At 40.1% G+C, this 21,749-nt stretch overlaps 2 protein-coding genes across 2 annotated transcripts; one reads left to right on the top strand and one right to left on the bottom strand.

The window, feature by feature from the left end:
- Window positions 1-521: 521 nt before the first annotated feature.
- On the bottom strand, window positions 522-5,358 carry LOC139283190 (MICOS complex subunit Mic10-like). The gene is made up of 4 exons (XM_070903160.1): window positions 5,284-5,358; window positions 972-1,019; window positions 784-893; window positions 522-690 (listed from the first exon to the last, which is right to left on the bottom strand). Exons 1-4 carry the CDS (start codon window positions 5,342-5,344, stop codon window positions 682-684), a joined length of 228 nt encoding a protein of 75 aa, XP_070759261.1. The 5' UTR covers window positions 5,345-5,358; the 3' UTR covers window positions 522-681.
- Window positions 5,359-7,442: 2,084 nt separating this feature from the next.
- capzb (capping actin protein of muscle Z-line subunit beta) lies at window positions 7,443-20,210 on the top strand. The gene is made up of 9 exons (XM_070902660.1): window positions 7,443-7,635; window positions 12,404-12,493; window positions 14,662-14,783; window positions 15,716-15,829; window positions 15,907-16,048; window positions 16,549-16,665; window positions 16,757-16,822; window positions 17,327-17,403; window positions 19,067-20,210. The coding sequence occupies exons 1-9, from the start codon at window positions 7,633-7,635 to the stop codon at window positions 19,152-19,154; spliced, it is 819 nt and encodes a 272-aa protein (XP_070758761.1). The 5' UTR covers window positions 7,443-7,632; the 3' UTR covers window positions 19,155-20,210.
- The last annotated feature ends 1,539 nt before the right edge of the window (window positions 20,211-21,749 follow it).

The following is a 21,749-nucleotide window of genomic DNA, read 5'->3' as shown; positions in this document are numbered from 1 at the left end:
CCGATAGGGAGACATGTGCTTTTCCCAACTCCCTGTGACGAAAACAGTCACGGTCACAGCAAAAGCTCTTATCCAACTCACGCAACTTAAAAACAGGATAACAAACCATGAAATGCTGTGCAAATGCTTGATCTAGCACGAGTGAAAAGTAGACTGGGTTTCTGCCCAGTCTTCAGAATCAGTAATCTACTCATTCATGGTATTCAAAGAAACTTAAACTTTTCCTATTTAAAGAGGTAAGTCACACAATTGTATGCAAACATAACTTAGTCTCTTTCAACACTAGCATTAGTTTCCTTCCACCAACTGTATTTTCTTTATTTCATCATTGTGTGCAACTTTTCATCCTCCCACTCTCTAACCGGGCTGCAGATGCTGAACCTGGCCCTCATTCCAAAACAGCAGGAGTTCAAGTCTCCCAGCTCATTAACACACGAAATTACCTCCCACCCCCAAACCACATTTCATTCTTCTCAAACATGCACACAGAAAAACAGAGAAAGAAACAGAGTTTTTTTCCATAATCACTTTATTAAATATACATCGACTGCCCTTTGATAAACACAATTTGGGCATCGTTGGACATTAGTGCCAGGACTGAAATGAGCAGCAAAATAACAAGGACAACACAAAAACAGATGAGCGACTTCATGGCATATCCTCTTCATCTTTAGTCCTTCACTACTGGTCCTGTAAATGAACACACAAAAAACATCATGTAGTGTGATGCGTTAGTGTGTCACAAACATCTAACAAACAATACATTTTAACCTCTGTACTCACCTTAACCATGTGGCCATGGATTAGGTACGGTGACCTAAAGTCCTGCTGGCAGTTGGAGTATCCCATGCCCAGTCCCAAACCTGAGCCAAATGTGACTGGCCATGTGCGACCTGGGGGAGAAAACATTCACCCATAAAGGACATTTTAAAGTAGTGCTTACAAAAAAAAACTTAAGAAATAGGACTTACGTTTAAAGAGAAGGACGGAGAACATGACGCCCACACCAAGGCCAGTTACTGCAAAGAGAGAAGAAAAAAAGAAAGTATGGCGTGGCGTGATTTAACTACACATCCAACTGATTTGACTTTAGTACAGGGGTAATGTGATCATGTCTGATCCAGTATAAAAACCGGCTGGCATAGATGTAAATCTGTTGTAATGAGGTCGGTGGGGTGCCGCTATTATGTTTGATGCAAGAGTTGGTGAATAGCACAAGTTAGCAAGACATTGCTCATTAGGAAAAAGAGTGGGAGAGAAAAAGCAGCAAGGGAACAATCTTCCACGAAAGAAGAAAAACAGTAAAAAAAAAAAAGGGGGGGGGGGGGGGGGGTACACAAGAGTGGGGGTAATGAGTTAAAAGGAGCAACCACAGTGTCCATGAGGCAGAGGGCAGGGGAGGTGATGGGTCACTGAGTGCACACATATGTAGGTAAGCAACGTCTTGACCCAGTATGCTCAGAGTTAGCCAGTGGCACTGAAGTTGGCTAAGTTATTAGAAGTGCTCAGACCAGAGGGATCTTGAGGAGGAATGTGTTTGTGCGCTTAACTTCACCTCGCTGCAGGCCACACCACACCCAACAGCAGGCCAGCCAGCACAGAAAACACATAAAAACAGCCATTTGGGCCCCTCCGACTCTTAATTGGATTCAGGGAGCTATGCGGCATGACCGATTTGCCTGAACCAGAACCGTCAGACTATTCTCTGTTATACAACTTACAAAAGTCAAACAAGACCACAAAAGATGCCGAACACCCTCATTATCAGTACAGACCAACAACAAATCATTGTCCTCTGCGTCCATCTCAAGCAAAGATTTAGTTAAATGTAAGGTTCTCCGTCTGTTGCTGCCGCAGTTTTTCTTTGCTCTTCCGCCAGAGCATTTCTGAAGCCTCTGATTTTCCACGGACAGTAATACAGTAAAAGCACTGGCAAAATATGAGGGCAGATCAACATTTCATTCTGGCATCCTGTCTGGACATCTCCAAGTGGGATGGATTATAACAAAAACATTTGTGCTGGAGAAGAATGAAATGTATAACCCACAGGCCAGAAAATACACAGTAGGTTTTGCCAGAAAATAAAGTTCAGAGCTGGTAATTGCATTGTTATTCATTTGTTCATTATTTCAAGTATTTTCTGGAAATGGCATCAATAAAGACCTTCATTTTCAATCAGTCATTTTGTGAATTTAGTCAACAAAAAAAAAAATGTCTTTTGCTCAACATTGCAATTTTGTAAGAGCACATTTCTTGGTGGATGTAATGACGTTTCTGTTTGTTGGAGGAGACTCTATTAGGATTTGCACAGCTTGAATGAAAGAAATAATCTTAGCTAACATGACTAGGTGACAGTCATTACTGTGAAGTAATATAAATAATTATCTTTTAATTGTGCAGCTCTACTTATTTTCATTTTCATTTTTTGGTTCTAGGGATGGAAAAGTCAGTCTGTCCGCTGCTTTGGTCCTGACTGAAATATGTCAGCATCTGTTGGATGGATTGCTGTGACATTTTGTATAGACATTCACGTTCCCCAGAGGATGAATCCTCTAGCACCACCACGAGGGTGGTTTTTAGTGAATGTTAACTACAGGATGGATTGCCATAAAATTTGGTACACACATTTATGGTGTCCTCAGGATAATGTGTTATAACTCTGGTGAGGGTCTGACATTTCATCTAGCGCCACCATCAGGTCAAATTTAAATTGTGCAGTACTTTTGGTTCTGCCTCAGTGATTTGTGCTAAACAAAGATGATGAACATGGTAAATATTATGGTTGCTAAATGTCAGTATGCTAGCATTGTCAATGTGAGCATGTTAGTATATTGAGGGCCGGGTTATTCAACAAAAGATCTAGTTTATACGAGGTGCTTTCCGACCACATCAGAAGGCGAAAGTGTTTATAGTTGTTCCAAACGTTCACACTCAAAGGTGGGGTGAAAAGCCGGGTGTCATAGCGAGGAGGGAGACACAAAGTCCTTTAAAATGTAGGGATAAACAGAGCACACTTTCAGACTCTCCAAGAGGGTATTCATAGTGTTTACAGCCTCACAAAGCTGCTAGCATGGCTGTAGACTCATAGTCTTGTTAATACACAGCATAAAAAGGGATAAATAGGGATGCAGAAGCACAAAGATCTTGTACAAGGAAAAAAAACAAGCTTGCCCAGAAATGTGTGTACCAGTCGGTGCATTTCTGTTACACTGAATGCTTCAAATATCAAAAAGTTAGACCTGTACGTTAACAGGGCAAACAGAGGTTCTGGGCGTTTTACTTAGTGTTAAATGCAGCAATCGATTTTCAACATCAATACGATTAACATGGTTATTAACAGAAACAAATGAGACTGTAGTGAAGACTCTTACTGGTCTGTCTCACTCTAGTATTGTTTACGAGTTCCTCAAATGAAATACCACGTTTCCAATAAATATTTCCTGTTATGAGGAGGATATTGCTGATTGTCTCCTTCCCTACCATCAATGCACACATGCAACTGGTTTCTCTTTCCCTTTACAAAAAGAAGTTGGATTTGACCTTTCTCGCGGTCTTTCCACTTTCATCATTGGCCAGTATAAAGTAGCTCTCTTCCTTTGTTGTGCAGGATATCCAAGAGTTTTACCACATAATCTGAACCTGTGGCTCTAAATATAAAAGGCACCAGAGGATAACACACAATGCGACACAAATGCGGCTAAATGATATCCTCCTGAATGATCATAGAAAGTTAGCACTAACAAAAATACTTGTAAATAACCCCCTGAGCAGAACATATGCTGCAGAGTTTGGTTACTAGAGACACCTTGGCACAGCTGGCAGTTTGCTACAAAGAGTGAGCTCAAGGAAATGCCACGATGCAGATGTTTTTCCTCCCAGCAAGAAACATATTTTATTGTGCCGAAGTTGACGTCATTCAGTGTGATTTAGTACAGATTGTTTACCAGTCTAAGTATTTGAGTGCTGGACCAACATTGTTCCAAATACCACAGATAAACTCCAGCAAAAAGGCCCCGCGGTGATCTGCTCAATGCTGTTTCATCAGCTCTGACTGATGAAATAAATCAAAACATCTATTCATTTTAATATTACAGTCTTAAAGAAAAATCCCTAATTTATGTTGTTACTTAACAGATGGCTTTGGCAGTAAATTTAATGTCTGTTCAAACTGTTCAATAGTGCTGGTGCATCAGTTGCAAAGACTGATGGTTATAACTGGAAAAGACTCAAAAATCATAACATCATATGCCAAACATGAATGGAAAAGTGCTTTAACAGATAGGTCACAAGTAGACCATCACCAACACTGGCTTAAAGGTATCTACTATAAAGACACTATCACACAGCACAGCTGATGTCATTATCCTGTAATTACATTGATAAAACAGGATTAAATCACCATTTTATGTACATTCTGTCTGACAACAGAAATAGAACAATATGTAAGTGAGAACAACTCATTTGTGACTTCAGCTGTATTAAAACACAGTGTACACAGAGAGTAGGAGGGGACACAACAGAGGTTTAAAGAGCGGAGACTGAGCTGAGTAATCATATGGTTCTTCCCACTCATAGATTTAACCGTTTTCCAATCGTTTTGGCGTTTTAGTGTGGAGAGAGTTTTCAGATTTACCCAGCTTAGTGTGGAAGTGGTCTGGGTTGAATCTGCACCTCTGACAGTCTCAACAAAACAGGTGCTTCTGTTATTTTGAACCCTGTATGTTTGCATTTGCAAAGCCCTTTGAGACATGCTATAGTTTTAAGGGCTAGAGAATTATGAACTCCTGAGTAGGGCCGTTATGCTCCTTGCAGCTATTTAACTGTAAAATATTGATTTAAGCTGTGAGTGATGGGGAGAGAGGGAGCGAGGGAGAGATGAGACAGCCTGGGAATCAAGGCAGTTATTCTCAGGGTGAAAGTAGACAGAATTATCCTTTACACCCTCCATGCTCTGTTACTCCAGCAGTGACTTGGTTCAATACTCTATTAAAGTCTGTTAATCATAACACACCCTCTAGCTTGTAACCAAAGGCTACGTGGTCTTCTTTTAGAATAAATACCTCAAAATAACAAAACAGCTAAATTTAGTTTTATCCGTTCAGCGGGCAAGTTTACTCTTGACCTCAGTAATCTGTCCCAGCATGGTCACACAAATGCCCCGTAGAAAAGGACCTCGACTGCAGCCTTGACCTGTAACGCAGCTTGTTTACCAGCTGTAATATACTGAAGAATGCCTAATGACGGCGTTAAATAATTCAATTATCTGTATGAAAAGACATTAACCTGTTTTCAAGACTGTATCCGCGAGACAGCGGTCCCATTTCCGTCCGTGCTCGTCTGCCATGTTTTCATCGATCAGGAAGCTCCACAGAGTATCGCGAGAGAAATATAAAGTCACGTGAACTCACCCCACCACCACTACACTCCTTCATTCACTGTTTCCAGATTATTTAATAATATATACACTTTATTATTTTTCATTTTTTCCCCCTTCAGTTTCTTTTTGTTTTTTTAGTCGGCTGCTGAACATCACTTTTTGATATCTTATTCATTCAATCAGGCAACAGGCTATGTAAGAACACACAACTTGATTTGTTAGAAAGTGATACTTCACCTTCATAAAGCTGTATATTAACACACTTGGTAGATTTTATAGGTATTGGTCCCCTCAATTGTTAATATTACTGTATTTCTTACGCTGATATTATTGTAAAGTATAAAAAGTGTAAACTAATTTGATAACTTTTCTTGTCATTTTAGCAGGCCACTAAATATATCTGACTTTATCTGATAAAAGTTCTCCTGCATGTTACAACTTCTAGAGAGTGAGTGAGAGTTTTCATTGCCGGTGGAAGTCTCCCCCATCCCGTCCATATGCACAGTATATGCACAGGAAATGATACATGCATGTATACAAAGTGTTACACATCAGCTACTGAACAAAAAACTAGCTCCCATTTAATGCTATACAGGCAGCAACAGTCTTCATGGGGAATATCTGCCACAGGATTAATTTTCTTTCTTAGAATATGTTTTAGCTGGGAGATAATCTAGCTGAGGCCTATTTTGAGAAAGAAAATGAGCCACACCTTCGTATAATTTGACACTTGATGCATTCATAGTAACACTAACATTGGATTTCTCATTTTAGGAAATTCCAGCAGACTGGATGGTGGAAGTCAAGGTCCTGCTTCCCACACACAGTCAATAATATACAGATGTTGGTGAGGTTTACAGGCCCGTTTCCCATTTACAAACAAGCCAGGATGCACGCGCAGCTTCAGGGCAGAAAGCACATTTGTGCAATGTCATGTAGCTTTGATAGAAATAAATTAGAAATATTTACAAATGAAAATAAATAAATAAATACATGGAAGTACACTTGCATGGGTAACTTCCCCATAACACACCTTACAATAGTTAAACCCCGAGATACAGTAAAACATTAACCCATTGTTGGAAGTGGGGAGAAATTACTTTATACCTTTACAGTCAACAAACAAAAACCGTACTTCTGGTTGTTATTTTGTTCCATGAAAACTAGTCGTGCATTTGCCATCCAAAGTCATGAGTCTGCATGAGACTGTCACTAAAGTGGTAGTTCATCCTGAACACCACCAAACCAAGACAATGAACTTAAGGACAGGTGAAAGTTGGGTGTTGATTATCAGTGTGAGCAGCAGTGTTAGAAATCAAATCAATCATCAGTAGACTCATTATTACGCCTACATGAATACCATTCTTGCTATGACTATAATGCAAATAAGGGAACATTCATATTCAATGGAACAAAGAACAATACAATTAACCTAAGGGTATAGAATAAAAGCATATGGATTGTGGACAATGTTGGATACAAATAAAAATAGAAAGTGAGGAGCAAATAACAGTGACACTTATTTATAGATAAATAGCCTACTATATTTTGCGATATTGACTGAGATTTTCATAATTATTGTTTTTTGATAACTTAATTGTTATGATAATTAAATAATGATAATTACACTTGACCATAGAATATATTTCAGAAGGTATGTATGTATAAAAAGCATATGAACAAAAATAAAGGTGGAAAATAGTAAATATAAAAAAAAAGTATAAAATAAATAAATAATATATAAATGCTTAATTTCTGATAGTTAAAAAATGTTTTTGAAAGGAGCAGAAGGCACTCTCTCGGTTTTTGTTTAAGGTAGTGAACACATCGCTTTTACAGCAGTTTCCAGACATCGTTGGTAAAGCGAGGATTTCTTTACAGCTGCATCAGTGTATTTGTATATCTACTGCCCTCTCTGACTGCATATTTACTGCACCACTCCTCTCTTTCCATACTTGGCAATGCCTTTCTTGCTCCTTCGCTATTGGCTGATGCAGAGAAAGCCCGGAGTGACCCGGACATGCAACCGGGGCCTGTTTTCTGACTGCAGCCTCCTTCCTGTAGCCCGGTTGAGGAAGTGAATTTCGCTGACAGGGCTGGGTTCAGTGAGGGAGAGGCGAACAAAACATCTTAACTAGAAACACAACAAGAGACGAGAGGAGCGACTTGTTAAACCATAGTAAAGCTACGGTGTACAGTCATCGGAGAAATCGTGCGCCCCTGCCCCGCTGAGACCGCCACAGACCGCCGCAGATATGGTAAGGGCCGCGGTGGAGCTGGTGGGAGAGATGGGGACGGGGTAAGAGGGTTTTGGTGGGGCTGCTGGCTGCTGCTAACTAAGCGTTAACGGCTAGGGGTGCTAAGCTAGGCTAACGCTAGCTGGGTGGTAACCTGAGAGGAGCAGCAGCAGCAGGGGGTCCAAGTGTATAAATCACCGATGCATATCTAACTTGCACTGTTTGCAAAACTTCTGCCTACCGGATACAAATGAATTAGCTCCGTGGCTAAGCTAGCAGCTGTTTCTTCCAGCTAGTTAGCTAGTGGCTAGCTGTTAGCCGAGCTAGATGCCCCGTAGGCGTGAAGTTAGCACAGGATGTTTTGGATTTGACACAAGTTCGTGAATAGTATTAGTGAGGAGTCCTAATGTAATGTCCACACACACACACGTATGGTCGTGCACTACACGCGCACACACAGGCTAAAATAGTCAAGCGCCGGGTTGCCTGTAGCTAAAATAAGACTGCTCCTCCTATTCCTAACCATGACAAGTTGTCAGCCTACTCTGCTAATTTTTCCTGCTTAGCGAGTTTGATCATGACTTAATGTTTTCTCTAGTAAATGATAAGATCTGATAATCCCTACAAATAGTATCAGCAATTGATATTTTCTTAGTGCTTGTTTTCGAACATTTTCTTACCCCTTCAGCTTATATGGCAGTAATATCACTGTAATTGGTCATGTATTTATGCATAACAAAAAACAATATTTGACTTGAACTATTCTAGCATAATTGAGCTCCATCTTGTGCTTTCACTCTGTTTATAAAGTGTGTATATAAGTGTGTTTTGTAGTGCTTCCACATGTCTTGTCTTGTGCCTGAGTTGGGAAGAGCAGCTGGTTTTTCTCCTCAGTCGCCCACTCCCCTCGGCCTCACCTCATCCATCCTGCTGGCCCAGCCTTACTGCTCTCCGCTGACCCTGGGGGTTGTTGGTCTGAGCTAGTGTTTACACGGAGACAGGAGCACTGGTAAACACAGCGTCAAGGAGCGCAGGTGTCTGATGGAGCAGATTGATTCATCAGCTGAGAGAGATTTTAAAACGGGCAGACATGGCATGGGAGACATTGCCTAGAACTGTCTGTTATGTTCAGGGTCCCCCTTAAAGAAAATGTTTATGGAAAGAGGGTTCTCTACTTTGTAACATCATTGTCCTTTGACCAGCTAGCAGCTGCATCAGTATGCTCTGTTAGGTTTATGCACTTAAGAGGAATTACTTCATAGATAAGCCAAGGCGGAGGGTTTTGTTGACATCTAAAAGGGAGGTGAATGAAACTGGTATAATGTGGCAGTGCAAAATGCTATTGCTAATGTGCTGCAAATTATTTAAAAGTATTTCCAATGTAAATGCATCCTTTTTCCCATTGGTTTTGGATGAGCATTGCAAACTGTTTTTCTTCAATCTTCATGAGCACATTTCTGTTTGTAATGGTACACATTAGTGAATTTCTTATGTATAGTAGTATAATAGAATAATAGTAACGGCTGTAATGATACGTTGAAAGTGATCAGAATGTAAGTTGGTCTAGGTTTGTAAAAGCAGTTCTATAACACTGGTGTTAAAGTAAATTCACATACTGTAACATTTTGTAATTACCAGAGTCATGATGAAATATGTTTAGACTGGTATCTCAGTAGCACCATGGACAATGTGAGGTGTCTTTAATGACGCTGTCTGATAATGCCCAGATAAAAAGGATTGTGGCCTAGCCAGCTACCTGCTTGGGGTTAGTTGAGAAACGGGTTTTGTCCCTCTACTATTACACACCATCTTCCCACACATTCCCAAGAGTTTCATGTTGTGGCTGGTCTGTCCTCCCCAGCTCACTAATATCCTGCTGCTCACTGCATATTTAAGGGAGGGAAACCCCTTGGGGAAGGCTATGCTATGCAGTCCTATCTGTTCTGTGTCTTGTATGGCTGTCATTATGAAAAAGTTCTTCATTTAGTCTTAATTAACTAAAGCCTGCTTACAGAAAAAGTAAATATTTTACATTTCATTTATCCTAAAACAGCTGCACAACAAAGAGACCGTTGTTGTAAAAAAGGCAGGCTGTTTTTTAGAGGAATGTTTCCTACTGGATACAACATACAGGAATGTTTAGCTGCAGGAACTGTAGTCTAATGGGAACATTGACCACACTATCAAACATGTGTTGAGTGACCAAGGACATAACAAAACAAGCCTCAGTAAACAACTCGAACATGTAACCAAATAAGGAATGGGCTTCAGTTAGTCTCAGGCCGTATTGAAGTGTCTGAATTGATTTGGGGGGTCATTGGTTATGTAGACTGTGCAGTTTTGAGTTGCATTGATGTAATGTAGCTACTGCATTTCAGATTAAATCGTGGATTTCCCACCTAGAATAAGAGAGTACCTGACTGTTATCTAGTAGCTACATTGATACAGAGATGAGATGTTTGATTCAGCTCAGAGGGTGTATTGATCAATCACATTGTATGTTTGCTTTGCAGTGATTGATCAGAGCTTCACATGTCGGGGAAAACAGAAAACCGTCTGAGTTTGGAAAAGTAGAGACAGCCCAATCAGATGCGATAGGGTATGAGGAAAAAACTCAACACTGCACTGCAGGTCAGGCTTCAGGCTGAAGTTAGTTTGATGGCAAGCAGCCATTTGTTCACTTCATTTATTCTGCTTTGAATCTTGTTCTTGCGCTTGACAACACAATTGACAGTGATCACTGAGTGGGAAAACGATGAGGGATCATGCCTTTGTCACTGCAATACTGATGTCTGTGTGGAAGGGGTTTCAGGCTAAATCAAAGCCTGAATGATCGTTGTGTTGCACCTTTGTAGTTCACCTCAGTATGACTCATCCATGTTTAAAAATGCTACCCTAACCCTCCGCCCGCTGCTGTTTGAATATTAGCTAATAGCAATTCAACACCTAATGTGCCACCTGTGCTCCGTTCAAGAGTGTTTCCCTGCCCTTTGAATTTAGTCAGGCATGCCACAAGCTTTACTTACAGAACAGTTTTGTGCGATTCAATTTGAGACTTTTGCTATTTTGCCTATTTGGGGTCCAATCACTATTTCATCTCCAACAGATTTTCTGCACTGCAAATTCTCACATGACAAATCATGAGTGCAGTTCAGTCTACCAAGCTGAAAATGTTGTGTCTGTAATCTCGCAGTGAATTAGCAGAGTTTGCCTGCAAGGGTGTGACAATTTCCTGCACAACAACTCCTCTCATACCCTCATACAGAATGTAGCAGGCCTTCATCATTGTGCTGTTCTGGAGACGTGAAGGAGCTTGAAGTGGTAATTTTTTTCATAGAGAGCATGCCAAGAGTCCTAATCCAAACCATGCGTATATTTTCCTACATAATACAGCTGCACAGTGTACACTTAAAGTGAGCCTGCTTTAAACTTAGTGAGCCAATTCAGTTTTGAAAGCTTTTTTATTAGCATAGCGGGGGTTTTCCTTTTAAAGGACAGGTTCACCATTTTTCAAGTCTGTCTTTAAACAATCAGTGCGAACAATTGCGACAGGTTGTGTTTGCTGTAATCATTCCTCCCATTCATACTGGCCAGTAGGAGATGCAGTATCTTCTTGATGGGCTTTCAATGAGGTACAAAATACACAGTCGTCATTCTGTGAAAAAGTATACTTCAAAGTCTATCTGGAGATAATGTGAAGCTTCAGCAGTCTGAGTTAGTCAAATAAAGTAGGTATCTTTCAATGTCTTTTTACTACAAAAGTGTGTGTGTTTCCTGGAAACTGTTAACCTGTTGAGCTGCAGTAGAAGGATAGTAACACGAAGAGTAAGTTTGTACTAAAAAGACTAACTTTGGAAGACACCCACTTGAGTTGACTAACAGGCTGTTAAAGCCTCATTATCTTCAGATAAAGAGAGAGATGGCACCTCAGGAATTCTCCTGTAGTGTTTTGTCCATGAATAGAGAAGTGTCCGTGAACAACTGTTGTGACAGGAAGACTCAGACTGGATTAGACCAAACTCTGTCTTAAACTTTCCGCATGAATATGTTACTGAAGTTCAAGTGAGCTTGTCAATCAGCTGCAGCAGTTTAGAGATGTGGCACACCTGTACAATCTTGCTAAAGTTGAGATAAAATCAACAAAACGTTATTGTTGTCTTCTACCTCAACTGTAGTGAAAAACACAGAGCCAAGTATTGTCAGTTGTATAAAAATCAACAATTGAACGCAGCCGGTATGACATACACTTTTACACTACAGAAGGTTTTACGAGTTTATACGAGTCTGTATGTCAAAATCTATATTAGTATGTATTCAACTCACTTTACGCTCAAAGTTTTTATTATGTCAACTGCATTTAGCAACAAAGAGATACCAGTTTCTATAGATTTCTTGTGTGGTTAGTTATGTCTTTGTCATCATTTTTCTTTCAAAATAACAATTTTAAATTATGTCATGTTGCCTCACAAATTGCTTATTGTTATTTGGTACAAAACTGCTGCCAGAGCAGCGTGTTATATTTGTCTGAAACATGGTAAGATCACTTCTCATCATCACTGAGTTCATTTCATCTTTGGAGACCAACTCAAACTTTGTAAATTGACACACAACACACTTTCAGCAACATGCTGACATACAGTAACTAGCTAAATATTGTATGTGACATAAACGATTTAGACTGGCGCAAAGCTGCTGTGTTGTGAAGCTTTGAGCTGATGTGTTTAACTATGATCTGACAGTTCAGTGTAATAAGTGTTTATACGTTGTCTCTGCTGGTTGTGTGTTTCAGAATGACCAGCAGCTGGACTGTGCCCTGGACCTGATGAGGCGTCTGCCTCCTCAGCAGATCGAGAAGAACCTCAGTGACCTCATTGACCTGGTGAGTTATCAGATGTCAGATTTCCTTACACACAGGGTGCAGGCTGTGTCCCCTCCAGACATGTTTTAAGAAATATAAAAACACTTGCTTTGAATAATAATTTGTGTCTGATGTGGTTTTCCCACAAAAAAATTAAATAACCTTGTTAGAAATAAGAAAAAACTTTTAAAGAAGATTGATTCCATCCCCCTCCATAGAAAAATCCAGAATCTGAATATATATATATATATATATTACTATTGTTCATTTCTCACTATGTGGTGCACTGGAGGTTTCAGGTTTCCACATCACACTTGTATAAGTCATAAACTGCACCACAATTGCCTCTCAAACTATTTGTGATGTTATGAAATCATGTTCGTACGTATACGTCTTAAGCTGAGATTTGAGGTGAGCACAGAGATATCCCTGTTTTCATGTAGTTTTAACAAACAAAACACAAAATATGTTGGTCATACGCTTTTTAAAACCAAAAGCACCACAGGGATCTGTAACATATTTTTGAGGAGGACATGTAAATAATATTCTGTTTTGTTTAGTTTATTCCAAAGTTGTCAGTCCCTCTGTAGTACAGTCTAATAGGTTTGCAGTCTCACTGATGACTCAGCAGTCTAGTAGCTAACTTGTGAACAGCTGGTGGGAAAAACTCACATTGAAGCTCTTGGGAGTTTTCCTTTTACCGTTGAGTGTCAAAATTTACATAGAAAGAAAAAACAAAAGCAAAGCAAAGACGTTACAGACATAGCTGACGCGCTGACATACACAGTATATATTACTTTAAGTCATTCAGGGTTGATCAGATTTGGGGTTAATTTTTGCTGAATGCAAGAAAGATATCAAGTCATAAAACCTAATTACACTTAAATTGCAATTGTACTAATGTATTGTGAACGCATTTGTTTCAGGTCAACAGTTGGTTTCTGTTTTGTGGTTGTTCGTCAACAGATCTATAGCGTGTTTGTTAGCATGAGAAGTGTGTTTGTGTATGTGTGGCCTTCTGTGGTTTCATTTTTACAATGTTGTTTCATACTATGCAAGTGTGACAGTTATTTTCGTAACTTAAGCTATTTATAGCATTTAATCTTGAGCAGTGTTTTTTTGTACACGGAGTGGAAGTCACATATTTTTCTAAATTCTGCAACACTGAATCATCTTAAATTTCTGACTGTAAATTAATAATTTGTTTCCTTCCTATAGTTTTTGTTAAAAAACACTTCTTATTTTCAAATTATATGGGCCGAGAGCAGTGCCAGCTGAGTCAATTAAGCTAAATCAGACACAAATCAAATAACACTTTTACCAGTGTTTCCTTGGCACCTTGTTTTGTGGGTGTATGCGTTCCTTTCCAGCCGGCCCCCACCTGCTCACCTTCCTCTTCCCTCACCTTTAACCCCCCTCTCCCCGGGAATCGGCTCTCTCCTCACCTATTTCACTGTGTCCGGTTGTTAGTGATTATTATCGCGGCTGTCAATCACCTCCACTGCCAGGCACTTTTTGGCTCCACCATCTCTGCTCGAACTCTTCCTGGCAATTCAGAATCACCTGAAATCACCTCTTTCCTTCTTGGTTGTCCCACATCTCTCTCATCTCCTCTCCTCTGTTCTCCATTTTCTCCCACAACACACTCTGCCCCCCCCCCCCTCCCTTCCCTTGTCTCACCCGGTCTGGGCTGCCAGGTGTGTTCAGGGGTGTGGGGGCTTTTTCAGGGAAACAGGGCCTCCATTGTGTTCAGATGTAGGAGGACACAGAGAGGGGGTGGTCCATGTCAGTCTGTGAGAAGTAATTTGTACCCCTTTATCCTCTAGATATTATGTTTCCCATTGATATTTTATTCCAGCTCCACTCAGTAACCTCTGCTTATTGACTGAAGCTGAAATGTGAGAGATGAAACAAGAACTTTAAAGTTCATTTTTGACCTAAAATTAAACAAATACAAGGCTACCTCTGTTTTTGCTGTCTAATCTGTTCCTCCACAGTCCTGCAAGTTGGTTTTTTTAAGTTGGTATCTGTTACAGGAAGTCTGAATAGCTTGTTCTCATGTCTCTTGCTTACTTTCAAATCAGGTGTCTGAGGAATTTAACTTTCACATCACAGATACTTTGATATGCTGAGTGGTAGAAGATGTTGTGTTATTGTATTGAGCTTTTTCTCTCCGTGTTTGTGTCCAGGTGCCCAGTCTGTGTGAGGACCTCCTCTCCTCTGTGGATCAGCCCCTGAAGATCGCCCGGGACAAGGTGGTGGGGAAAGACTATCTGCTCTGTGATTACAACCGAGACGGCGACTCCTACAGGTCGAGTTCATAACTGCTCTTCAGTCATGGACAATGAACATCAACTACATTATGATCATTATGATATTATGATGAGTTCCTCTATCTTTGGAAAATAGGCCACAGACAGTGACTGAAACTAATGTTTTAGCTGGTTTTTAATGGATAGTGAATTCAGTCAGATTAGACTGTAGATGAAGTTTGCACACAAATTCCTTTTGATTATGATTTTGGAGCATACTGACACTCTCCAACACACCGTTTGATATTAATCCTTGAGTAAGGGTCGGGTTATGCTTGAAAATGAGAAGTTTGTACGGTGTGTTGTCCGACTTTGTTGGAAATCATAAGCGTTTATAGTTGTTTCGAGCGGCCACACTGGAAGGCAGGGTGAAAAGCAATCTCAGGTCCTAGAACATTTCCGTATTACTTTCTGTCTGTAAGTCTGAATTGAATGCCGTCGGGTTTAACATAAAGGTTGCAGCTGCACAAAGTAAAACATGTCTTGTTTCACCTTCTGAGATCACTGTAATACATTTATCATCATCTCTTCTGAACAAATAAAATAAAACCAGTTTAATAAACCAGAAAATACTGTGAATGAGGACATCCTTCTCATGTCAGATCAGGGGCCAAATATGGCTTGAACATTGTAGCATTTTCCCTTAATATACTGTCATGTGTAAAAGAAGCCATAAGGAACAATAACGTAAAAGAAACCCATGTCAGCATGACAAACACCCATCGCTTTAGCAGATAAATGAAGCCAGAAATGTCTGAAAAGGGCAAATGTCAGAGACAAAACCAAAGATGGTGTTTAATTGAGAAATGAAGATGTTACTGTCTCAAAAAGGTTACCAGCCAGAACAGTGACAGTGACACAAGTGGGTTTCTTAACATTTAGTTAAGATACATATTAACACTGAATTCTGTCGTCCTCTTTAACACATCAGATCCCCGTGGAGTAATAAGTATGAGCCTCCCATTGAAGACGGTGCCATGCCTTCAGCTCGCCTGAGGAAACTCGAGGTCGAAGCCAATAATGCCTTCGACCAGTACAGAGATCTGTGAGTACCAGCCAAGCATGTTTTTAATAAACGGTCAGCGTCGCCCTCTTGTGACCTCTGATGTCTGTGTTTTTAAGGTACTTTGAGGGTGGTGTGTCCTCCGTGTACCTCTGGGACTTGGATCATGGCTTCGCTGGGGTAATTCTCATCAAGAAGGCCGGGGATGGATCCAAGAAGATCAAAGGGTGCTGGGACTCCATCCATGTGGTGGAGGTGCAGGTGAGAGTCAGCTGAACTTGTGTGAACTTGCTCCTGCTCAGTCTTTTTGGTTTTTTTTCATCTCAGCTTTGTACATATTGCCAACAGAGATTACATTACAATTGCATCTTCCATGTAGTTCCAAAAGTAAAACAAACAAAAAAAAGTTTAACAATTATAAATAGACAAACATCAAAGTCAAGCGGATGTCATGTAGCAATAAAAATATTTTACTTATTTCACAATTGGTACACATATAGAACAATAACATAGGGAGACTTTTTAAAACAGGTACATCCTTCATAAAACATGTTTTGAATGTTTGAATTCCTGCTATGAATGTTCACAAATGAAGCTTGTCTTGTAAATTATTACTATGCCCTGAGTGCACAGTATGAGTTTGGCCAGAGCGGAAATCATTTGTCAACCATCATAAATCTTTAAACTAAACTGGAACGTTTTACACTGTATCGCTGTCCAGAGTATTATCTCATTGCTTGTTGTGTCTGTTGTGTGAGCAGGAGAAGTCCAGCGGCCGTACTGCTCACTACAAACTCACCTCCACCGTCATGCTGTGGCTCCAGACAACCAAGACCGGCTCTGGTACCATGAACCTGGGCGGCAGCCTTACAAGACAGGTACGGTGTGGAGCTAAACAGAGAACCGCTGCCAATACGTCCAGCCTTTCTGTAGTCGTCCGTGAACTCAGTTTGTTTCATCTTTTCACAGATGGAAAAAGATGAGACAGTTGGAGAGTCCTCACCCCACATTGCCAACATCGGCCGCCTTGTTGAAGTCAGTATGACGGCTGATGTCGTGAACTTTTTTAACCATAAAGCTGTGATTCTACTCACCTGTGTTGTCCTCTCCAGCAACGCCGCCGTTAGTCAGTGTGGTTTTGGTGTCTATTAAGACTGGGCTTAATTTTGTTACTATTATTGTGACCTTTTTATTTTCATGGCATTTGGATTTCAACATGTAACGAGTTCTATAGGATCTTCTGGATTTTTTTTTCATGAAAAATCACTTAAAAAGTAAAATCCTGTACATACATCACAGTAATGGCGGCTTGTTTACCTCCACCTTCAACCCAGATTAGTCTCTAGTTGCCCAACTTCACATTGTACAACACTAGTGATGGAAAAACCTTAGCCCAGCCAGTGTCACTGTGCATCACGTTCAGCAAACTTCACACACCTCCAAATCCAGTCAATAAAGCAATTCTCTAAGAATGTAGTCGTTGAAAAATAGAGAAATGGATCGTGCTTAAAGTTAAGAATGTCTTCATTCTCATTCCAGGATATGGAGAACAAGATTCGCTCCACACTGAATGAAATCTACTTTGGCAAGACGAAGGACATCGTCAACGGCCTAAGGTAACAATACATGAGTTGTTTGGATGACTTGGGCCACCCTCTCTCCTTTTACAGTACTTCCAGTCAGCAGATACTGTTTTTTCCAATCGTACCAGTCCATTTTCTTACCTCTTTTGTCCATTTCTGTCATTTCTTAGATGATATTTTATTTAAACCTACCTTTGCTGTTTTCAGTTGCATTTTTTCTGTGTTCACTTCACCTCCTCCTTCCCCTGTCCCTCTCTTCAACCTCTCCTACCAATCATATTTTATTATTGCCTTTTGTCCCACATTTCCACTGCCATTCTTTTCACTGTCTGTCCTCCTGTCCCCTCTCCTCCCCTGCTGCGTCTCCTCGGTGCTCCAGATCTATTGAGTCTTTGCCTGATAACCAAAAGTACCGGCAGCTCCAGAAGGAGCTGTCGCAGGTCCTCACCCAGCGTCAGATCTTCATTGACTAGGGTCAGAGGTACAACCTGCAACCTGGCATGGAGAAGTGTGTGTATGTGTTTGAGTGTGTATATATGTGTGTGTTGGTAAGTAGAAAATAGAGGGAAAATGTGGCTCATCCCCCACTGCTCCTCTCTGATGCTCCATCTCAGATCTGCCGGCAGAGACTTACTTTATAAAACGGTTACCTTGAAACTGAATTCAACATTTTGTGTATTATTTTGATGTGTTATTTTGATTTAAGCATTAAAACTACTTTATACTTTCATAGTCTCGGATAGTTTAGGATGACCTGCATCTTACTACGTTATATTACTTGTAACTCTTTTTAATCCACTGGAATGGAGGCTCTTTAATATAATTCAGCTGTTATCTACGACAAGACGATGCTGAAAGTAAAGTAGAAAACAATACAAATCAGAGAAAGTGTGTGCGTGCGTGCGTGCGTGCGTGCGTGCGTGCGTGCGTGTGTTTGTGTATGCGAGACTATGCTCCATTAACATATTTGCATGCATCCTCAGAGTGTTGAAGATGGAGCAGCTGTGTAGGCATGTGCAGGTTTTGTTTACCTTTGAGTCTGTAACAGACGGTCACTGTGAGGGAGCGACACACTAACCATGTCAGAGTATTCAAAGCAGCCACCATGTTTAGCAGTTTGTTGCCCTAATAAGGTTTTCTCAAATGGTGTGTTTATTCTGGGCGTAGCACTTTGGAAAACGCGTTATGTGTGTGTGTGGGTGTGAAAGCAAAGCATTGACATAAAAAATAATAGAAAAATCTGATTAGCAAAAGTATTCACCCCTTACAGCAAATGGAGTGAAAATTTCTAACCTGAAATTCTCAGTTCATTAAGCATCTTAGAATAACGTCATAGTTCAGGATGGTGAACACTGCTACAAGACACTGCAGGCAGGTAAAGCACGTGATTCAACTGCATGACAACAAATAACTAACTGTTTAATTTGCCTGACAGTAATGTTCCATGTTTGCAGTGTGTATACATTTTAGTGTGTGGTAATATGTATTTCTCACCATCTTCTCCCAACAGAGAAGAAGAGTGTGTCTACATAACTAATACTTTTAAAGAGATTCAGTTGCTTTTTTTTCTTTTGAACTTACAGACTGTGTGTTTCTGTCGCTGGAGCAACTTCCCGTCTCTGTCTCTCACGCTGTTTTCGCGTTTGATCTCGCACACGCTGATTGTCTCTCCTCTCTCTGTCTCTCCCCCTCACAGGAGTGTTCAGACTCTGGCTGACAAGTCAAAGCAGGAGGCTCTGAGGGTCGACCTGGTGGATGCACTCAAACGCAAGCATAACAGCTAGAGATGCTACTGTTGTTGTTTTTTTTCTTCTGTCTCTCTCACTCTCTCCGCCTCATCTCTGCCATCTTTTCTCTGTTTCTTTACGCCTCTCCCTCCATGCCTGTTTCAGTGCTGCACTCTTGTTTATTTGTGGAAAAAACAAAAAAGGAGAAAATGCTTAGCTTTTGATGTTTTTTTTTTTTTTTTTCTGTCTGGTTTTGTTTTCATTGCATCTCATCTGCCATGAAGCCATTCACTCACGCTCCCTCTGTCTCTCTTCACCCCCTCTCTCTTCTCTCTGTCTCTTCAATCCCATGTTATGAATATGATGATAGTATTACCACGGTTAATGATAATCTTACAGTGTGAGGGTCATTGTAGTAATAATCCCTGATGTTCTCACAGTTGACGTGTCCTCGGTCAGTTTCAAATGAGCGATCTTTGGCCCCGCTCTTCCTCTGTGACAGGAGACGGACACAGACTGTACTGTAGGTGGTGTAGGCTCCACGGGGCTGTCGTTATTATAAACATCAAATTTATTTCTTGCACCTATTTTTGTCTACGACACCCCCCCCCCAAAAAAATATATTTGTATAAAATTATTACTGTCCGTGTAAAACTGTCATTATTCTGGGCGATGTAAACAGTGTGAACACGAGAGCGGCCTTCGCTTTGTGTTAGAAGGTTTTTACTCTTTAATCCACTCTGTCCACATGCATGTGAGCCTGTGTGGGAGCACAGGGCTGCGGTGAGTGGAAACATAGACTTATCAAACACGGGGATGGACTGTTATAATCACTGGGTGATTACACCCACGTCGTCAATCCAACCCCCTACACTGTGTATAAAAGACAGTTTGCCTCCCCTCTGTTCTGCTTACTCAGCTTTTCTCTGTCCTCACCTAGTCTGTCTTTGTTGGGGGTCACAGTTTTGTCTTTGTGTCTCAGTGGAAACCTTTGACCGTTTCCATTTTGGAGGGGAATCTTTTTGTTGTATTTTTGTTTTGTTTTTATTTTGTAAAGCTTATGATTCATATTGTATTAGAGCCTCCAGCAACAATAAAAACAGTAAAAAACTACTCTTGCTCTTATTTTTTTTATTTTATTCTTCATTTCTTGTTGATGTGCCACGCTGTGCACGTAGTGGACAAAAAAACAAATACTTTGATTTGAAGTAACTACATGACCATTACAAACACTGCTACTCAGGTGGGCAACACTTTACTTTGACTCCCCCTATTAAGCATTCATAAGCTGTATATAACATTTAATAAATTGCTTATAATACACTGTAGTCGCTCCACTACATTTATTTGATAACGTTAGTTACTAGTTACTTTGCAGATTCGGATTAGTAATAGCCTAGACCATATAATTAACAAATAAATTATGATGCAGTATTATAGGTAAGATAATACTTACTTGATCACTGAGGGGAAAAGGTAATTAAAATTAGCCCCTCCTAAATCATCAATAATTGTAATCCAATGATACAATATACATTATTATCAGTACTTTTACTTTTTACTTTTGGTAGCTCTGTGGTGTCAGTTTGACATTTTTGATCATGATTTTTGAGGCTCTTTTCCTTAAATATTATATAATTTAGCATTTTCTTGACCAAAGCACCTGCAATTAGTAATATCTTGGTTTTTTTAAATCTAAAATTACTCACTTCTGTTACAATTAAGTTACTTCAGAGGTGCCGCCAACTAAAATGTCAGCTTCTTATTAAAATGTAATTTTTTCTCATCTTGTACCAAGAATAACATTTTAAACTCTTTTGAAGGTTTAATCAGCTGTCATCTGAATTCTGAGCGAAAACTGCCTTTTAAAAGATCTTATTCGACTTAATTACATTTGGATGAGATTGAAATTGACTTCTGTACTTGGAAAAAGGGATGATTCTATTAAAACATATCTAAACAACAGTTTATTTCCTGTACAAGCTTTAAAGAACGTGACTTTTAGCATACTTTTATCCATGTTAAAGAATCTTTAAATCATGGAACTGGACACATTTCTTTCTCTCTCTTCACTCATTTTTTTTTACTGTCAGGCAGCTAATTTCTCTACCTCTTTGAAAGAGCCCAGAAAAAAAATAAGACAATCCCTCATCTATTCATGACAACTAGGCAAACTCCATCTGCTGATGAAGGTCATGTGATATAACCGACAGCTCCACAACAGCTACTAAATGGACCTGGTGATGAGATTGTTTTCCTCAATGCAGTCAGTTATTTTTTCATAGTAAGACCAGATGCAGACCGTTTAGTCGATTTCGTTTTTAGCAGGGGTTGAAGAAGAGCCCCATTCATTCATGCAACACAGCATACATTTGCATGTCTTCATATGCAAATATCGTCATGGAAATACTGTAGTGAGACAATGAGCAGCATGAATAATGACTGCGCTGGTGGAAACCAGCCCCTCAAACTGTGTGACTGCAGTTTGTCCACAAGGTGTCAGTGACATTCAGCACATCAGCTGAGCTCCAAGTTTCAGGGCTGTTTTTAATCGGAGACTTCACTGGTCTTTACTCAGGCTTAAAACATTTATCTGTTTTACTGCATGATATCTTACTCTCACTGAGTTGACCTGATGTCAATAGTTTAATT

Source organism: Enoplosus armatus, chromosome 3, assembly GCF_043641665.1.
Source record: "Enoplosus armatus isolate fEnoArm2 chromosome 3, fEnoArm2.hap1, whole genome shotgun sequence".
NCBI classification, from domain to species: Eukaryota; Metazoa; Chordata; class Actinopteri; order Centrarchiformes; family Enoplosidae; genus Enoplosus; species Enoplosus armatus.
This window is presented reverse-complemented; position numbering and strand designations above follow the sequence as displayed.